The 22,279-nt window shown below is 41.0% G+C and overlaps 1 protein-coding gene across 1 annotated transcript in view; it reads right to left on the bottom strand.

Moving 5' to 3' along the window:
* Positions 1-22,279, bottom strand: part of LOC138953165 (nesprin-1-like) — a gene marked incomplete in the record, with an annotated part of 316,807 nt that overhangs the window by 151,828 nt on the left and 142,700 nt on the right. The window contains 2 exon segments of the mRNA XM_070324965.1: positions 19,979-20,284; positions 20,761-20,937. Of these exon segments, the coding sequence (XP_070181066.1) occupies positions 19,979-20,284; positions 20,761-20,937 (483 nt within the window).

The following is a 22,279-nucleotide window of genomic DNA, read 5'->3' as shown; positions in this document are numbered from 1 at the left end:
CAATTACAACAGACACAGACAGACAGACAGACAGACACACTACACACACATACACTTTCAGGAACACGTAAGACACGACACTGACTCGTCCACACTCACTCGCAAGACTGCACGCACGAAACTACACACACACACACACACACACACACACGCGCGCACACACACAACTAAAGCTGACCACCTTTCATGAGCGTACATGTTTTAATTTGACAAATATTCCTTTACATATACTCATACATTTCTTGTATAAATAAATAAATATATGTATCTATATTATCACAATGGCGATTTTACCGCAGCTACTGTGGGCTTACATTCAGACAAATAAAATAACTTGGCAAATCATATCAGCAGCGAACAAGAAACAAATAATTGGACGGAAAACAATCACAGAAGATAAACGTGAATTGTAATCAACTCAAACTCGCAAGCATAAAATGTGTAATGGACGGAAACAATGCTGGACTGGCTTACAAAAATAAATAATAAATACTGACATAAACGATGACAGTTTACAGAGAGACAAAGAGATAAGGCCTAAAAAGAAATAGGTGTGGTTACGGTAACCCGACCTACCCTATTTTTAGGGGCCGACCCTATAACTTTTTATTACATTTGTCCAAAAAAAATCACAAAAACCAAGAAAACGAGTGCAGAAAACGCAATGAAAGCGAAAGCGCCCGAGTCGTAGACTTATTTCCCTGTCAAGTAGGTTTAATTTGTACACATTAGAAAAAAAAAGTTAAAAAAAAAAGTGATTGCCTGCCTTCCTACCCTATTTTTTGGGGCTATGTTACCGTAACCACACCTATTTTTTTTTGTTGCCTAATAGAGACAGAGATAGAGACAGAGACAAAACCAAGCAATTAAATAATGTACTCTAGCGGCTTTAGTTCTCTTTCGAAGGAAGAAAAGCTCAGACGCTAATAAAAGAGACTGGACAGTTGCATTTCTCTCTTTCTGAATTCAGATCAGACCGAACTGTCTTCGGCCCGTACACACTGACCGAGGAGTATCACAAACGATCTAACACTTCACTTTTCAACCCACAAAAACGTTAAATCGCCACAAGAAAAATGTACATGACATTGACAATATGAGAAAGAAAATCAAACATTTATACTGTACGTTATTTGATTTTCGTTTCTATATTTCATATTTTATATTTGATTGATGCCATATGAGGTTATTAGGTTCCGAGAATACAAAAAGCAAAATTAAAAAATTAAATGACATTTTGAGACATACTTACTCCTTTACCAAAAATGTGCAGACCGTTACCCTTACATCGAACGATCAAACATCTATAATTTAAAGTAGAATTAACAAACAGAAAAGAACAAAGGATAACACAAGAAATATAAACAAACGCACACACACAAAACAGCAACAACAAACACACAAAAAGTTGGTTCAATAAAAACATGCTCAACGAAAACAAAAGACATTCGTTTTCCTTCATCACAAATCAATGTAAACAAAAACACTAAACCAACAAAATGAAAAGTACACCAAGGTAAACTAAATATCACATCGAATATAAACGGCAGTATTCTTCAAGGAGCTAAAAACTACTCTATTTCAAGACACATACACACACACGCATCAAACATGATGATGTGATGCGATGAGCCTTTATCACAGCAAAACGCGGTCATCGAAAACATGATGACACGATACGGACTGGAATGTCGCGAGTATACATCTAGACTACACACATATACATTCATCTACAGTACACACAAATATATTCATCTGCAGTACACACATATACATTCAGAGGAATATCCACGCGCACTTCCATTACTTTCATAACGGGATGAAACATTTTCACAAAGCTGGGACTATTTTTGTATTTATATATGCGAGTAATGTCAAAAAAAGTAGACATCGTTTTGGACTGGCTTAAATATATATGCAAATTAACAAAGGTATCGTACGGACAATAAACAGCAATACCTGTTTCTCCTACTCTGTGTACCAGTGGCCAACTCACATACAAGACGGAAAAACTACCGCCGAGCTAGAATTATAACACAGATTGATATCAAACTCTTTGGATTTCTATGGAGACGAAACTGACAGGCATTCCTGGCAAAGCTTTCCCTTATATACAATACACTGACACACGTCACGCTTTCACTGTACCCATCACGCAGTTAGAACAGACGGATTCTTGTCTCAAAGGCAGATTTGGAATTAGGTTGAAAGTCACGAACTTGAACTTATCTTACAGTAATATTTGATATGTCATGAACTTACAGGGACAAATGGAAAGCCTCTGTAAATTGTGAGACTTCGTCCTGAGACAAATACAAGGCAAATCGGCTCCAATGCCGCTAGCTAACACACGTGGATAAAGTACAATCTTTGGGCTTGAAAATGGGGATAGTGAGGCAAATCGGACAGTCTGGAAGGGACAGAAGAGGACCGAGGTTGAACGGGCAAACGATGTTATAATGATTTCAATCACGGAAACACCCCAATCACGGGATCACCTTCTAGCGATATGAGGCTATGGGGAAGAAGGACGGTCTCAAACTTAACTAGCGAACCAACAAGCCCATTCCCTAATGGACACAGCTCCGTGGGACAGAAGAATCATCCATCCGGACGGTCTCACAGTAAATTTGGGTGTTGGTCCATGTGCCAAACTAGTGCATTATTGTGATATTTTCAAGAAGGAATTAACAGCTTTTGTAATTCATTTACTTGTCATTTACGACATGAAATCAATCAAAATGAAATATAACTGGACATTAAAATTGAACGACGCATAGAGAGCACGAGACATAGTGATTATTTCTTCCAATTTGTTCAACCCAGGATAGTGCTACGATAATATAGAGTTCTGTCCGATTTAAAGCTTTCTTACACCATGTAAACATCAGTTTAATGATCAAATCTACATTGTCACTGAAAGCATTCACGAATACGCCGTAAAGTCACGTTACTTCCAAGCCCTTGACACCAATCATTCTCGAATACTCGAAGGCATATTTCTGTATAATACCGGTCATGAATCTCATTTAAACAAAATCAAAAGTTATCATTTTCATCGGCTCTGAAAACAACTTGAACATCCCACCTTCAATAATAGCCATACGTTTACAAAATGCGAATCATCCAAACTTAAAACAAAAGTGAAATGGACAGAAAATCACGCACACCAATCTCCAAACACACAAAACTGTGCTGCACAAACATAATCATATACGATTCTGTTTAAAGTCAGATCACACATCAGTTGTAAAATCAAGGGGAAAAATCATTCTCGCTGCTGCCATTGTTGTCACAAAAGGAATGATCAGATGCAAGAATGACTCATTAAAAAATATAATACTCTATGCAAGTTGTTTTGGACGCAATCATTGTCTTTACCTGCCGTTTTCCTTGATTCTCCGTATCAAGTTTGTTGTTTAGCATCGATTATATCTGCTTATATCACTGGAAATAATGGCAAATGGCAAGTACTGATTTTTCGTGCAGTACTACATAGGACGTTTGGAAGAATATGGCAGCTAACTTACAAACGTTATTTCAGTCGAACGCGCTATTCACCGCTTACAGAGCTTTCTGAAAGTCAAAAGACACGCTCCTGTGTTTCATGCGTGAAAAGGCTAATTCCTTTTGTCAAAGAAAATCGAGGAGAGGTGTCAATATTTGCATTGAACAGTTTGTTTTGTAAAGGTCCATTTTGTTTTCTCTCTCTGAATTTTAACTCGACATCAAAGCGTATTACGTTCAGGTAGTCAAACATCTTTCAGCGTTTCTCGGTATAGTATATAAACCTATCCAGCATTAATGTCAACAATGTCAGACAGACGCTTTTATCTGTAACACGTCCGATATCGAGTATAAAGTAGTATTCATTTCTTGGATTTTCCAATATCAAAAACACTCTCGGGAAAACAGCTTACTTGTACCTTGGACTGGCATTACTATACAATGCTGACCGAGAAAAAATAGAAAATTTAAATCTTTTCTGTTTCATGTATCTGGGGCCTTTTTTTTTTTTAAACTGTCTCTCAAGTTTAATTTCTCAAAAAATGTGGCTTAGTTCCCATACAATGTCGTAGACAAAGGAAAGATTAACAAACCTCAATTAACACTGTTTTTAGAGTGCCAATCTTTTCTTGCTCATAATTTTGTTTTATTGTTTCGAGACATGTGCCTCATAGTTCCCATACAAAATAGTGGACAAAGAACGGAGAAAAAACATCTAATCTTCTCTATGTTTCACGCATCTAGTACCCATGCTTTCCAAGTTCGTCTCTCAAATTTCTTTTCATTTTGGAAGACACGCGTCTTAACTCCCTAGATGCTTCCGTCGCCTCGTCCAAAGCGTCGTCCAGGTGATATCGTCCTCTGACGTCACCCATACTGTGATGACTTCGTCCTCGTCGTCGAAGGACGTGGGTATCGTCGTCGGACAAAGCGTCCATGTCGTCGTAGGATCGACGGAACTGACGCACTCTGTATCGCCGAGGGGAGGGAGGGGAGTAGAAAATAGGAAGAGCCATGGCGGGGGCAGGGGCTGGGGGTGGTGGTGGCGGTGGTAGTGGCGGAGCTTGAGGTGGGGGCATAGGGGGTAGCTGCCGCCGAGGAGGCATCTGATAGTTCTGCAGCCTGTCCAAGCGATCGCTGATAGCGTTGATATCCTCCTGAGTCACTCTCCTGTGGCCGTAGCCTCCCATGGGCTGTTGGTTGTTGAGAGCTGGCATGGAGTAGGACTGTTCGGGCGGGTGGGCGAAGTGCACGCCGCCGAACCCGTTCATCGTGTGATGGGACGCGGCGTGCGATGCAGGTGCAGGGGAGGCGACAGGGGATTCGAACCTCGCAGGCGTGGTGCGGGCTAAGGATCGAGAAGGGGTCCTCTGGTCAAAGTCAGTGATGCTGTGAGGGGTGCTCTGATACCGGGAGGGGGTGGCGTTCGTGTCCGTGCCTCCTCCTCCAGAACTGTCCCCTTTGAGGTTCTTCAGCTCAGCCAGCATCCCCTGAAGCCTCTCCTGGCGGGCCTGCTGTTGGGGGTCTCCTTCGGGAAACATTCTCGTCGCAGTCTGTGTGTGCTGCTCCTGCACAGTCTGCGTCATGGCGTTGCCCCTCGCCCCGGCGTTACGTAGCGCCGTGACGTCACGGTACAGCATCTCCAGCGTCTCCTTGCGGATAGTGACGTCAGAGGCGATGGACTCTGTGTCACTGACGTCCACGCCCTGCTGGCGCTTGATGTCCTTCACCTCCAGGAGGATGGACTTGAGCAAATTGGAGCGCGAGCCGCTGCGCGACTTGGTCTGCGCTCCGATGGAATGCAGCGAGGTGTTGGACGTCTGCATGGAGGCGTTGCGAGGTGGGACCAAGGTCTGAGTGTGATGAGATCTGTTCATGGAAGGGGGAACGTCCATAGTCTGAACCTTAGCGAACCCTGGGGTCTGCGAGGTGGCATCTCTCAGAGACTCGGGGTCCACAGGGAGAAAGATGCCCGAGATGTAGCTAGCAGCCGATTCGTCATCCGACTCGTACAGAACGTTGCCCGGAGTCTCCTTGCCACCCGTTTCAGAGCCGTTCCAGTAAGAGGGCTCGTCCATGTGCGTGTCGAAGCTGGAGGCCTGCATGGTCTCCCCATAGGTCTCCCCGTAGCCCGACTCCTCGCTCTCAGAGTCAAGAGCAGCGGCTGCGGCAGCCCCCTTCTTGAAGTCCTGGGAGTCGTTGAAGCGGCGATGACTGCTGCGGTCCAGAGGTGATCGCGGTGAACCCGACACGTTCCCGTGAGACCGCCTCAGGTGAGGTCCCCTAGCTCCTCCTCCTCCTCCTCCGCTTCCTGGCCCTCCTCCTCCACTTCCTCCTCCTCCTCCTGGCCCTCCTCCTCTAGGACCTCGTGGTGAGCGGAATTGGAAGGGGTCCAAGCCGTCGGAGTCGGTGTCAAAGGACTGACGATGGTCCGGCACGCGGCGTGTCTGGGTGGCGCGGCATCGCTTTCTGATGGTCTGTGGAAGGGGAGGGAGCAGACAGGCATTACTTACACATGCAGCGGACACAGTGACAGAGAGGGAGAAAAAACAGTGGTTGGTATGCATGCTTGCTAAAGTATTCTGTTGCAGGTCGAAGCCCCTATGGTCTGCTGGAAACAATCAATGCTTGAACTGCATTGTTATACCCTTTATGGTGATACGTTCTGGCCCATATTGTCTGTGTCGAGGCCCTGCGTGCTACTCTTTCGTGTAGTTGTCAAAATTGTTTTTTTCAGATCAAAGCCAATATGACCTTGTGATATCAACGAATGCATTTCGTAGTGGTGCTTTAAAGGGTGGGGGGGATTTGGTCAAAACCTTCGGAACTGTACTTAAAATTACACCAATATATAGGTGCTTTCTGTCTTCAGCAGCTCTATCTTATAAAGTTATTCTGTTACATCGGGGTATCGGGGAAATGCACTGTTCATCTTGGTCAGCCCATTCTTAACACACTTTTCTTCATCAGGTGACCTTGCCTGTCTAAAATGACTCGAATTGTTATTCGCCACCTCATCCTGAAAGGACTTACATGTTACGTTCGCAAAAGTGAAGTTGGTCTATCCTGACAACATAAAAGCGCGTTGAATCCTGTTTGTGGTCAATTACCAACATTTTTAAGTTATACAGGACCTTCTTGGGCAGATGTTCCTATTCTTCTCCTTTGTTCGGATAGACAGCGTTTGGGATGGGACCTTCGTGAAGGCTGAATGATTACCTCACACTAAACTGTCTTCTTTGTGGACTTATTTTTGGCGAGTGTGTAACACTGTATTAGGTCATCAAAAGAAGCTTTCCAGTATTGCCCCAGCCCCTACAAATCTCCTCCTATAGAAAGAACACTTTGCGCATAGACATAGCGGCTTAATTGTATGGTCGTCAATATCTCGTGCATGTAATTCACTTAAACAGTCTAGGTCATTGAGAGAAACACGTTTCTCGTACGTACAGACACATAGGGGCTTCGTGTGTTGGAATGTATTGCGTGTGTTCTATTAAAAATGCATCCTGATTATGTCTGGTCATTTTAATATCTAAACAATGTTCTGCAAACAAAAACACGCATGCACATAAAGGCAATGCTATATTATACCTCACACGTATGCTGGCTATGCTGTCGTGCACAACAAAGCAATGAAAGCACACAATTTTGCTTATAAGCTTGTCGCTGCCTGTCTACATGCAAAATTACTAATATCAAGCAAGCCTAGTGCAACCAAAATGTGCACACTATACACATGGCATAATTCAAATTGCACACAGCCCTACTTTTTCTGCAACTATCAATCACTCTCTATCCTACTGCAAGACTATATACTCAATGCACATAAAAACCATTATTGATGATTGTTCACGTATTTTACCACAAATTGTGGACATGATTTTTCCCATTGTAGCTGATGTGTTGATTTTTATTTGAAAACCAGACAACAATTAAATGCATGGGTGAAACTGATCAGAATTGAAAATAAGGAAAATGAGGCCGGGGTCCAGGGGCCGCCCAGGCCCTGGTGGGGTGCAGGGGCAACGCCCTGCTTGGGGGCCCAGGGGGGCTCAGAAGAAAACGAAAAATCAGGTTTTTAAGGGTAAAAGTAGGCCTCTCCTGGTATATCAAACACACAAATTTGCACATTAAACAATGTAACAAATGCCAAGCTGTAGTCCGATAATTCGCGCGCCCAGTGAAACAAAGACTCAGCGATGTCCGGTCACTGTGTTAGGAGAAATACGGATCGGATCGCCGGCGAAAAAAACAAACAAAAAAAAAACAGATTTTCAAAATAAGGAATTCCCTATTTAACCAATTTCCATTTGGCGGATCAGGGCGGAAAAGTTTCACCCATGTAAATGTTTAGGGCACAAGTCACCATACAGATATTAGAAGAGTCATGCATAGAAGACACAATTATTGTCTCTTCAGTCAGAGAACCATTCCGTGTAGCAGAGAGAAACAATGAGGTGATGATAACAGTTCAGAGTAGCGTTGTGAGTTATCAATAAAAGAGATAGGTGGTGACAAGAATTAATAGAAACGAGTGGTGTCAAGCGCCATGCTCGTGCGTTGAAGTACAAAGTGATGATGCCATATGACATAAACAGGTGTGATTCGTATTACAACAAAAGTACAACAGGTTTCAAAGCAGCTGCCGGTAACGTGATGTACACAGGTAAAATTCACCACATCTCTCACACACACACAAAAGGCAAACTATACCAACAAACGATCGTCCAAATAGAAGATACGGTGTACACAAAAAATGACATGGACATGACCTTGCAACAACATTCCAAATATACTTCCATTGAGGAGCTTGACAATAAAAAGAATCAAAATGGCTGAAATCACACCTTTCTTTTTTAGAATGTTTAAAATCAGATCGTACACCCTTTCAATGGAGGTGGGTGTCAGGTCAAATTGTTGTAGAATTCATTGTTTCAAATGAAACTGAATAAAGAGACACAGGGAAGCATTCGCGGAGCCAGAAAAAGGCAGTGACATATATGGATACATTCGGTGCACGTGTGGATGGTATATATACTTTACAAGCTAAATGGCAAATGGCCCAAATAACACTCGACGTTCGACTACAACACTTTGAAAAGGGTATACAATAGAAAGAAAAGAAGCAGGATTTTGACAACAACTACAACAGTCCAAGTCTTCAAGATTTGCACAAGTCACTCAACTTGACTCAAGGAAAGGAGAAAAAGTCTCAAACAAGCAACACAGGGAAAGATCGATACAGATTCTCACTTGAACCTCTTGAACTGTCCTGTCAGAATCTATCAAGACGCGATCAATCAGACTCAAAAGCCAGTATTGAAAGTATAAACACTAGCCCTAGAGCTATGCAAAGAGAGGACCTAATCCGGGTGGAATTAGCAGTTACTCGCCTCGAGGGCAACCCCCCGCCGACTCAGGTTAGCTCGATCTCAACCTTCGGGTTCCGGTTTAGTCTTCACGCATTTTTTTCCACTCCCACAACTCTGGAGAAAAGGACAGCGGCTAAGCAGGAGAGAGATTTGCAAAGTGAGCATATTTGATGGGATTTGCTCGGGTGGCTAGACCGAGCTGAAACGGGTGAAAAGGGGAATTGTTTCTTTGATCCTTGTTGCTGGTAAAACCGTCATGACCGAGTTCACCTGTCACTTCTGGAAGATATTTACTTTCAGGTGTCATTCTGTGCGCCTGTCGACAACAGAACGGTCTTCTTTTCATGACAGTGACCTTCTTTTCTATTATGTGATCTCGGTTCATTCCCTCGATTTTTTGTTCAGAAAGAGTTGACATAAACCTTGTTTGAAATTGCAAAGAAGCTTAACAACACCTTCTATACAGCAAACCTAGCATTTGGTTGTGCGAGAAATTAGCTTCTGTCGCAATGACTTAATAGCTTAATCCGATTTGGTCTTTTCTATTTGTGTGTACTCTAGCCTTCTTTTCCTCTTCACGCCCTGTGTCCATAGCAGGCAGTAGCACAACACTCGATTCCACAAGAACCCTCCTGATAAAATGATAGTCCTTCTTGTGTAAATAAACATGTTGACCATCCAAGATGTGTCCAGGCTTTTACATGGGAGCAAGAACATCCTTCCACTTGGACACATACCAACATCAACAGCCTGCATGGCTCTTATTTGTGCATCGATGGATTTGTTTTCTTTTGCTGAATTAATTGTGCTGATTGACACAGGTGTCACTGACGAAATTAATTCAGCAATAATCCCAACTCTGCACAAAACGCAGTCAGTGCACAGAAAGCAGCTTAGGCTGTTTCCTTTTGGTGTGTGTTCCCAAGAAAAACCTGTGGCGGTGAACATGACCATGTAAGCGGGGAAGACAGTACCTTTAACGCAGGTCTCGCTGAGCTAACACTGGGACAATAAATTCAAAAGGTTCTGGGTTGGTCTTCATTTTCTCTTGCCAGTCTTTTTCCCCACCGTGGTCTAAGCACCCTTCTCTTTCTCTCTATGCTATAATTATGCTTCACAGCAAACAGACCATTCGGTTCCGAACCAAGGACTACTTTCTGCTACATGTACAAGTCTTGCTCAGCTCAAGCCATCCTGAACTCAGGTCAAAATGAGTTCGGCTCATTCTCTCCCTGACCCGACGCTTAAAAGTCCTACGCGAATCTATCAAAACAAAAATACAGAGTTATCTCCCATATGGTTTTCGCGAGCACTGATCTAAATTTGAGATCAGTGTTCGAGGCGAAAATGATTGCAGATTGGCCGACTTCGACAGTGATCTCCGTTCTGTTCTTCACAGTTATGATAAAGACATCGTTCTAAGGTCAAAACAAGTCGAAATTTTGGGACTGCTGCCGGAAGGAGACCGTAATATATGGTTTCATCACTGTCAACTGGTTACAGAAAAAATCGTCTGCTCCAGTTAGCGCCGAAACCAAACGGTTGATTATCACGTGACACTTTTGCCATATTTAGAGTTGTTTGCACAGTAAATACAGCCGCGAAAAATAGCTCGCTTGAAACTGTCTTACATATCAATTCCTTTGTAATTTAAAAATTACAAAACACCATGAAAAATCATTATCGACGATCGCGAATCTGCTTATATCAATAATACATTACAACAAGTCGCGTAAGGCGAAAATACAACATTTAGTCAAGTAGCTGTCGAACTCACAGAATGAAACTGAACGCAATGCAACGCAGCAAGACCGTATACTCGTAGCATCGTCAGTCCACCGCTCACGGCAAAGGCAGTGAAATTGACAAGAAGAGCGGGGTAGTACTTGCGCTGAGAAGGATAGCACGCTTTTCTGTACCTCTCTTCGTTTTAACTTTCTGAGCGTGTTTTTAATCCAAACATATCATATCTATATGTTTTTGGAATCAGGAACCGACAAGGAATAAGATGAAAGTGTTTTTAAATTGATTTCGAAAATTTAATTTTCATATTAATTTTTATATATTTAATTTTCAGAGCTTGTTTTTAATCCAAATATAACATATTTATATGTTTTTGGAATCAGCAAATGATGGAGCATAAGATGAATGTAAATTTGGATCGTTTTATAAAAAAGTTTTATTTTTTACAATTTTCAGTTTTTTAATGACCAAAGTCATTAAGTAATTTTTAAGCCACCCAGCTGAAATGCAATACCGAAGTCCGGGCTTCGTCGAAGATTACTTGACCAAAATTTCAACCAATTTGGTTGAAAAATGAGGGCGTGACAGTAATAATAATAATAATAAATGAGCATTTATATAGCGCAACATCATAACTTTACAATTATGCTCTTTGCGCTTCAACTTTCACGAAAAGCCGGATATGACGTCATCAAAGACATTTATCAAAAAATGAAAAAAACGTATGGGGATTTCATACCCAGGAACTCTCATGTCAAATTTCATAAAGATCGGTCCAGTAGTTTAGTCTGAATCGCTCTACACACACACACAGACAGACACACACACACACGCACGCACGCACATACACCACGACCCTCGTCTCGATTCCCCCGTTACGTTAAAACATTTAGTCAAAATTTGACCAAATGTAAAAAGCTCTAAATATGTTAAGAAAAAAAAATTAAAAAGAATCGGTTTCCTTGCCAGACAAGGAAACTCAAGGCATCCTGTCAGGGAGAGAATGAGCCGAACTCATTTTGACCTGAGTTCAGGATGAGCTCAAGCTGGCAAAATAGCTAAAAGACATTGCTTCAACAACAACAAACATTCAGACAGACCGCGCTTTCTTTGCTGCAGTAATAATATTTCTTTCATTTTATTTTTATTCATATCATTACTTCATTAACCAACTGCTGGGAAACATGACTATGGTTTCCCTGTAAGTTTCGACATTGAAACACCTTCGAGAACGTGCCGGGGTCACTAAATCAAAACACCGTGTCTACAATGTTGACTCTCCTCTTTCACAAGTTGCCAACAAGCTCTACAGTAGTCCTTCGTGTCATATGCAAGGTCGGTATAGAAATGTATTACCCTTTCTATTTCCTGCGTCATACGTACACAAAATTAACACCATTCACCTGTACGACTAGTGCAATGACCAAGTTTTCGTCGCTGAACGGCTGCTGTGCTCAGGTCAACTTAAACTGAGTATTTCTGCGAGCGCTCTTGGGAAGGGTGTTTGATATGAATGGATACCAAGCTAGGGAAAAGTCACCGTCCTATAAATCATTGTCAAGTGCTCAATAGTGTGTCACTTTGCATGACCGTTGATTTATCTCCGGTCTGAATGCGAAGACCTCCCCCGACTACACCATGTCAAGGGTAGGTAAAGGGGTCAGAGCAGATGTACATCTACCTTTCAATTGTATCATATAACGCCATTCCTGTCTTTAAGATGACAAACGTATGTGTGCCTGTAGGACATTAATATATCCAGTCGTCGTCATCTACCTTTCAACAGTCGTTGGTGAGTACGGAGTGGGGGTGAGGGTAAAATGCGTAGGGTGGTAAACATAAAAGCGATATCTAAACAGAATCGATCGCCATACAGCCGTGAAGTTGCAGGGTACGGGTATATTGGGTGCGTGTACATTGCAATACTCATTGGACTTGTCTTGACAGGCAGAAAGGATTTCTAAGCGGTAAGGTGGGAAAGAAGCAAAGTAACAGTGGCAGTGCTGTGGGCAAGTCAAAGGGTACAGTTTTCTATGAGAACGCGGACACATGCAGAAGAAATCGTTGAAGTACACACAATCAAGAGCTCAGATGTATATATTGAAGAGATTATAAGAGCTGGTGCAAGTCGTAATATTTGTGTGCGACGCATGTACTTACAGACAGACTAACAAACAGACGGCCAGACAGACAGACAAACAGACAGACAAACAGACATACAGACGCAACAGGGACAATCTCTAAATGCTCACTTGACACAACAGATAGTGCAAGTCTACGACCTCTACAACACAAGAAATGAACTCTACCATTGGTTCTGTATTTCCATCACCCCAAAAATCAAAGAGAGCTAAAAGGCCGTAGCCACAAGCACCCTCAAAACTGTCATCGACAAACTGGGGTAACAATAATATTGCAAGCTTCACCGTCTCCACCGCTACAAGAACAAAGTTGTACTCAATACCTCACAGAGGTAAAAAAAAGAATTTGTTACACAGTGCAGTTGCTTAAAATATGCACTCCTCTGTTATGCAAGCAGTCCCGAGGAAGTTGGGTTTTTTTCTTCAGAAACTGTCAGCGTCGAATATGTGGTTCAAAAGTGACAGATACTCGCATTTGGTTAAAACACCCAAACAGCACACCACGCATATATAAGAGAGACTCAAGCCCAGCCAAAGATAAAGAAGCCTGCATCAGCTATTGTGTTAGGACAGAGTACATGGACACAAGACAGAGACGCAGCATTGGAAAGATTGCCACTCGTGAAACAGGTAGGGAAAATAAGAGAGAGCATACAGCACACTGCAGGTGAATTTCGAATACAGGTGGATGAAATCAGAATACATGTGGTCAAACAGAATCAGTGTACACTGAAAGCCTGGGCACGAAAAGACAGCTGACTGACACAGTGGAACAACTCAAAAGAAGTACACCTAGTATCCGCATGACATTGACCAAAAACTAAAGTATCCATCTACTGAACACCCATCCAGTGAACACCGAACTATCGAACTATGCATTACAATTTCCTAAGCAACACATGAATAAGGACCAACCATATAATATTTCACTACACAGGATGTTCAAGTGCAGCTACACAGTTATTTACTTACAATGTAAACCTTTTCCAATCAATACACTGTAAAGCTATTCCAGTCAATACACGGTAAGCCTAACCCAATCAACGTAGGTATAAGACAAATGACTAAGAGTGTTTGATACTTACACTGTGTTAAAAAATAAAACCAGTAGACTGAGATCGTAGAAGCCCAGCAAATTGACTCCTCGCGCAAAATAGCACAACTCTTGTCAATCCATCACTGAGACGTGGAGGTTTTCTGCCATCACTGCGACAAATTCTCTGTGCTGTTAGCGAGGTCGGTATACTTTCGATCGCTTTCTCTCTTGGCTCTGTTCGCCCGTGCCAGTCAGTCAAAGAAGTCAAGAATCGAAGAATCAATAATTCCATTCATTATTCGCAGTACAGTTCCTCCCTTATCATGAAATAGCACCGTGGCATCGGCAAGCTGTCTTCAACGCAGAGAATGTCCCTGAATTTACTTGAAGACACGAGGGTTAGCACCAAAAGTTGTGGCCGACACAGTCTGACTTGTCACAGTCTAAGGCAGCACCCAAAACTGCATGGAATTCTCCGCTCTGGCACTGAGGATTACACAGACTTCCAAAGCGTTCTTTCTCCGTGTGTGTGGCAGCACTTTACCTCTCAGGTCGTTGAGAGTTGCACAGTATCAGCACGTACATGTAGCCTTAGCTGCAAAAGCTTATAGTCTCAGTCCCAAAGCCGCCAGTCGCAACGTCGTTAGTGTGAGCTTTTGCAGAGTTTAAAGCGCGCGTGTGTGTATGTGTGAGTGTCCCGGGTAGGAGAAGTAGTATAATCGGGTATGTGTGTATGTACGAGTGACGGGTGAACGACACATAACATTTTAAGAGATAAAACGCGGGCGTTGGATTGCAGGCTAACAAATGGTTCAGGTGGTATCATCGAGCGAATATTTCGCCACACGCTAGGCGCACCGGGCGATCGCATTATTCCAGTCGTGTGCATTCTGCGATGACTACACTCTTGTGACGGATAGGTGTATTATAAGGTCGGGTTGTCAGTGGGCGAGACTGAATGCTTATAGCTATCGATGAAGTGTTGGGGAGACCTATTTCCCCCGCATACTAGGCGAGGGCTTCTGATTTCACGATTAAACAATGCATGCATGTCACCTTATCTAGGTTTGCAAGACTCAGTGACTGGCATTTCGGTGACAAGTTCGCAACACTTACCGGTTACACGCACGCACATAGACGTAGGTAGCGGCAGGCGCGCCCGCACAGACAGACAGCTGGACACAAACACGCACGCACATACACTGACACGCGTCCACACTCACGCAGGCTACCACACACAGATACAGACAGACATTATAATGTCACACTTCAAAATATCTGGGGCAACCTTTTTCCTCAAAGACTTGCAGCTAGTGCCAAAAACACCCCTCTCACTCACTCCCCATCACCCATCACCTCTCACCACCCCCCCCCCCCTTCTCCCTCCCCACTCCCATCTGAACTAGCTCTGCCCCCTGTTCTTCGCCTCTATTTGTTTGAATTCACACCTCTGTCTTACTGTAACGTTTCACATATGTGGGTCAATATTTTCCCTTGGCAACAAACAGATAAAATAAAATGCTGACCTATGTACAGCACAGCTCTGGAATCTAAGCTGATTAGAAGATTCGGGGCCGGTCAAGTCTTAAAACGTCCTCTGGCCAGTACAGGCACCCGAAATTCAAACATTATTCTGGTCACCCGTGAATGCAAGCATAGCGTTCATGATATGGGATCGATTTGATAATCAGAAAATAATGCTAAGTGTACGGCGACGCTTTCAGAGCAAACGGCATTTGAAGGTACTGGCTAAAGTTAATTATATATTCAATAGCAATTGATCTTGGTGATGAAGGAATGCTTGTTTCTTCATGGGTTTGTTCTTGAGGGTTATGTATAACTGGCATGAGAGGGGTGAGGGGTGAGAGAGAGAGAGAGAGAGAGAGAGAGAGAGAGAGAGAGAGAGAGAGAGAGAGAGAGAGAGCAAGTGCTGTTGATGTGCGTCTGTTTATGTCTGCGTAGTCGCGTTCCAGTGTGTCTGTATGGTTAGATGTGTCTGTGTTCATGTTCGTGTGTGTGTGTGTGTGTGTGTGTGTGCTTACGGTTTCTGTATTGTTTAGCCAGCTGCAAACATCTACGATTTTTGTTTACGCTGAGAGAGAAACACTTTGACAGTGAGCTTGCTTTTGGGACACCAGTGTGTCTGTGTTCATGTCCGTGTGTGTGTGTGTACATGCACGCTTTCGTGCTTTAAACGCAGTCTTTCGTAAGTTTCTAGGTAGGTGTGCTGCATTTGCACAACTTCCCGTTGTACTTCAAATTAACATATCCTCCTCTCATCTTTCCCTTTTCATCAAGGTACATTTGCAAAAACACAAATGAAACGTTTTTCACAGCTTAGGGAAAATTCCCAAACACAGCAACAGTGCAATGTTGAAGAACACACAGAAACAGTAAATCTGGTTAATACATGTAATAATAACAATAAACATGATCAAGAGAAATACTTCAAAACATTGGGTATGACAAGAGGTTTGGCATGATGAAAAACGGATGAGTACATGTACACACAAACAGAATATGCAATGAGGAACCCCACTACTCCCACACCATGATGATGAAAAAGAAAAGGAAAAGAATGCTGAGATAAAGTATGGTGACATGTGGCCTCAACATCATTGGCTTTGGGACAAATCTTCAGTCTCCTTTTGTTTGTCATTTATAAAATTAACCATGTTTTGTTTGTTCTTGGAGGCTGTCAGGTTCCAGGATTTCAATAAACTCTCATTCTCAATCATTCTGTAGGTTGTGTATTTTAAAATAATAAACAAATGCATACATCCACGCAAAAAGAATATTAAAAGAAAAAATCAGAAGAAAAAAACTAGGCAGAAACTGGCATGCAATTTTGAGTAATTACATGTACCTCTAAAATATAAATAATCTAACCTGAAAATTACACTAGCACTGCTTACGCTATGCTCGGAAATAGCTTGCTTGGCAGTATAACTGTAAAGCAAATTCACAAAACTCACTATAAATGCTTTTTTTGTGCTTAAAAAAGTCTTAATTTCGTAACAAAACTTAAGAAAATTGAGAAGACATAAAAAAGAAAAAAGAGAAAATATAAGAAAATATAAGAAGCATACACTCAGAGTGAAAAAAGTAAAATAACATACAATAAGTGAATAACATAATATTTAAGAAAACAAAACAAAACTGGATACAGAAATTGAAAGAAACAAAGTGGAACAATACACCATGTGCACTGTTGAAAGAATACACAAAAAAGAGATTTTACAACAGAAAAAAAAACAAGAAAGAAAGACATGAAAAAAATGAAATTTTAAGATATGAAAAGGAAATGAGAAAACGAAAAGAAAAAAAAGACAGAAAAAGTATAAAGTTGCAACAAAATCTTAATGCGATTCATTTCTATTTTACTATCAAAATCATTTTGACAAGAAAACTCCTGATTCGACTAATGTCATTTGATTTGTTGTGAATGAAATTAGCAAAACCTAGATCCAATTAAAAAACAAACAAACAAACAAACAAACAATTTGAGTGATATGATTTAGTTCTGGTTATCAGGTTGGGAAACGTGATTTGATATTCTGGCTTGCTTCCAATTCCAGGTGCAAAATCAAACTTATCTGGTGCACATTCATCTTGGTTAGAGAAACATATCTGAACCTATTCTGAAACATTATGAAGTGCACAAATAGCTTGGAAAAAAAATCAGAAATAAAAACTGTCATGTGCTAAATGTGAACAAAATCATTTGCAGAAAAACCGGAATAACCATAACTTTTCTGAGCATTTATAGTGAGGTATAAAAAGCTTGAACGCATAAGAAGTATTAATCTTCTGATACATGTGTGTCTGTGTGTGTGTGTCTGCTTTTTGGGTTGTTTTTACATTTAGTCAAGTTTTGACTAAATGTTTTAACATAGAGGGGAAATCGAGACGAGGGTCGTGGTGTATGTGTGTGTGTGTGTGCGTGTGTGTGTGTGTGTGCGTGTGTGTGTGTGTGTATGTGTGTGTGTGTGTGTATGTGTGTGTGTGTGTGTGTGTGTGTGTGTGTGTGTGCGTGTGTGTGTGTAGAGCGATTCAGAGTAAACTACTGGACCGATCTTTATGAAATTTGACATGAGAGTTCCTGGGTATGATATCCCCGGACGTTTTTTTCATTTTTTCGATAAATGTCTTTGATGACGTCATATCCGGCTTTTTGTAAAAGTTGAGGCGGCACTGTCACACCCTCATTTTTCAATCAAATTGATTGAAATTTTGGCCAAGCAATCTTCGACGAAGGCCGGACTTCGGTATTGCATTTCAGCTTGGTGGCTTAAAAATTAATTAATGACTTTGGTCATTAAAAATCTGAAAATTGTAAATAATTTTTTTTTTTTATAAAACGATGTAAATTTACGTTCATCTTCTTCTTCATCATTTTCTGATTCCCAAAACATATAAATATGTTATATTTGGATTAAAAACAAGCTCTGAAAATTAAACAAATTAAAAATTATGATCAAAATTAAATTTTCGAAATCAATTTAAAAACACTTTCATCTTATTCCTTGTCGGTTCCTGATTCCAAAAACATATAGATATATGTTTGGATTAAAAACACGCTCAGAAAGTTAAAACGAAGAGAAGTACAGTAAAGCGTGCTATGAAGCACAGCGCAACCGCTACCGCGCCAAACAGGCTCGTCACTTTCACTGCCTTTTGCACTAGCGGCGGACTACGTTCAATTTCATTCTGTGAGTTCCACAGCTTGACTAAATGTAGTAATTTTGCCTTACGCGACTTGTTGTATTTAACTTTATCTGTTCAAAATTATTATATTTTGTTATACTGCTCTTCTGTTGCTAAATTCACACTTCTGCTCAAAGTAAGAGAGGGAAAATTATGATAATTTGTAATCTAACTGTAAGGTGGGTTTTTTTCCTTTGCTGTTGTTTTTTTGTGTAGGGACAGATGCTTTTTGTGTGTGTTTTTCAAAAAATAACTACAATAAAAGTGAACTGCATATGAGCAAGAAAGGAAAAAGTGTAAAACAGAAAGTCAGTAGAGAAGTCATCCCATGTATATTATGTCTCTTATAAAATAAACCTTCAGTTTTAAAATGTTCGGTTACGAACACCCTAAAGATGTACAGCCTCCAAGAACAGTACAAAACAACAACAATGTCAGAAGCAGTAAGAAGCCTGCTACTACAGTAAAACCTGCTGTTAATGACCAGTGTATTTGCTCTTAAAAATAACGCTGAAACTTCTTGTAGATTGTAAATTTACGAGACACGCACCAACAAGTGGTACACACTTCAGCTGAAAAAATAAGAATTTTCAATGTGTCGCATGATTGCAAACTCTCAGTGCAAGGGGACTAATATTAGAGTGACACAGTCTGCCATTTTCGAAAATCTCCCCTCCCCCCTCTTGTCCATCTTCTACAAATGCACACAAACACAAGGAAATCTGACACACTCTGCAACAGTATATATCTACAGTAGCTCAAGATCTAATCAGTCAAATTAGAAAAAAAAGCCTTTACTCTGCAACAAAGCACAACTGGCTGTCACTAAAAGCACAACAGGTCCAAGCAGGTTTTACTGTACAAAGATAGCCTACAAAAAAAGTGAGAACAATCTATACTACAAATCACCACACTCTTAGAAAAGAAGATGCAACATCCAGGCATGATATGTGTGGCCACTGTCACAGATTCAGATACACTTGAATCGAGTGATTCAACCCCTCTTTTTAAGACCTCAACTTTTCTGAGTAAACCAGCTAGGTCTGAAAAGGGAGGGAGTCTAAAAATAGTGGTCAAGTTACAGACACTTATATGAACAGAAAATCTGAAAATGTTTACCTGTCATGGTTAAGGTTTCTCTTTCGATCTGCCTTGCTCAATGTATTTATTATGTGTTCTGATCATTTACCTTAAGCTAAAAAAACAAATCCTTTTTTCATCAGTCTCTCTCTCTTAACTTAGATCGCTTTATTTCATTTCTTTATTTATCTCATGATGGCATTGGAAGGTGGGTTGGATTTGGTTTTTGTTCATGCTTTTTTTTTGCTCTCTTCGTTTTTTTCTAAACCTTACGGTTACCATGCCTGGATGTCATAGGTGTACAAAAACATAACAAAACAAAAACCGCAACAAAACGAACCAAACAAAAATCATAAAAGAACAAAACAACGCCACAAAAATTCCCTTACCTTCATCTGTATGCCCTTCTCTTCCATAGTAGTCTCTGCCTTGTCAATGCGATCCAGCTCTCGGGCGTAGTCCTCCAGGTCTTGGTCCATGGTGTCCTGCATGGATTGCAGCTCTCGTGCAGATTGTCGTTCGGAGTCGCGGGCAGACAAGAGATTGTCGATCTGTCCCAGAAGCTCTTCCCAATCGTCACGAACGGCCCTGACAACGGGATCTGCCAGAGAGGGGTTGTGTTGCGTCAGTGAGCGATACTGAGTCAGCAGTTCCTCAATCGCTGGACCTTTAGCTGCCACTTCATCGCGGAAATGCTGTTAAAAACAGAGAAATAGCATATTGTATAACTCCTTCTGATTTGTATCCTGAAGAATCCCACCCCTCTACTCTTGTCATCGTAATCTTTCTTGCTTTTGTTATTGAGAAATTAAAAAAAAAATTAAACAGTGATGATTTCAGCAAGGTCTGAAATCTTTCAACAATAACCCACAGACGCAAAACTCATGAAAAAAAAATTTACTTACAATTCAAACATTCCTTTCAAAACTTTAATGTCATCAGACACAGCTTCACAAACACACATCATTTTCAACTTTTCGGTAGGAACAAGCAGAACTGCTAAAAACAACTCTAAATATAATCCCCTAAAACAAAACAAAATAAATAGACAACAAAAAACAAAAAATTTGTTTTGCTTTTCTTTAAAAAAAATTCTAAACAAACATACAAAGAAAGAAAGACTGACATGCAGAAAGCAAGAAAGCAGGAGGAAGAAAAATGTTCATTTTACCTGCAGTCTCTGTATGTCAAGGTCAGCGGCCTCAGCGTGCAGTTTGGAAGGGTTATCCTCCATCTCCTGGAGTTCCTCCTGCTTGCTGTGGAGCCAGTGGCGAAGGTCGATGCGTGCACGATCCACACTGTCCCACTTCCGTATCATATCCCGCAGCCTGTCCAGTCTCTTCTCCAGCTGTCAGATAGAAAAAGACAGGATAATTATGTGCGTTGAAAGGCCAGCAATTTTGATCCCTTTGTCTTTTTAAACAGTAAAATGATATACTTTTTTAAACAGCTCAAAAATCCCTTTGTCCTGCAAATAGCAAAGTAAACTTTTAAGTTAACCGAGCTTAATTCCCAACATTAAAGCAACAACAAACTGTTGTTCCTCATGACAGGAATCAGGAGATGAAACTCTAACGCATTAACAAATCTGACTTCTTTCTTCATTTCTTCATTATGTCCAGTGCCGGTGTCACAAATTTGTTTTGTCTATAATTTTCATAATGTCAAAGCAGCAAATATACATTTCAAAAGTATTGTATTCTTATCATTTTCCACATGTTCTCACGGAGAGAGATAGAGTATAACTGGCTAAGGCTTGCTGCTGGAAATATCAAACTGAGGCACACTATAACAGTGCCCAAAGGCAAGTTTCACTACAAAGGCGAATGTAATATTACTACCCCTCACAACACAAATCAGCAAACAATCCATCATTGTCCGGCATAGAAGTATGGTCCATTAATTGCATTGGAAATCAATCAAAACAATCTCTGAGACTTCTTGCGCTTTCTTTCTCTTGTTTGTTGGGCCTACGAACAGTAAAACTGCATAATGTATTCACTGCTGAAGTGTGATGCCTCATAAACGAATTCATTCAAACAGAGCTATACATATATATAAATATAAAACTACACAATCCAGTAATTAAGCTGCTGTAGTTGATAAACTAATTTTCCCAGTTTAGGAAAACAACCTAGTATAATGCCATTTGAAAAACTAACTCTCAAGCCTTTCAGCATTGAAGTAAGACTATATACTGAATAAAACAAATCAGAACTGACTGACTATGGCTTTGTGCAGGGTTAAACAATCATACAAACAAAACAAAACGCACTGTTGACATTTGTGCACCTCAACTAAAGAGTTTTTTTGAACAATGAAATAATAAAATCTTACTGGAGGGCGTGCAACAGAAGTTAAATCGTCCAGGATGCTCATCTTGTAATTTTACAAGCCAACAACCATGCAACAAAACAAAAAATTCAACTGCCAGCTCCCACAGTAAACTTCTTATGCCTTTCCAGTTTATTTTCAGCTCCGTTGAGATCGCAAGTGGGTTGCAATTATCACAAGCCAGGTAAAGAGTGTCTGTTAGGCAATGAAAGATTTTAAAGTAAAGGTCACTCGATCGCAGGTAAAGGTAAATGGTCTTTCAGTTACAACTTCTGGCAGAGAATCAAATTTCAAATCTCTGTGCTGAACCAGTGACATTTAGTGACATTTAAATCACTGCCCATGCCCAGTATGTT

Source organism: Littorina saxatilis, linkage group LG17 (assembly GCF_037325665.1).
Source record: "Littorina saxatilis isolate snail1 linkage group LG17, US_GU_Lsax_2.0, whole genome shotgun sequence".
NCBI lineage: Eukaryota > Metazoa > Mollusca > Gastropoda > Littorinimorpha > Littorinidae > Littorina > Littorina saxatilis.
Note: the sequence above shows the minus strand (reverse complement) of the source record. Positions and strands in the feature narration are given on the sequence as shown.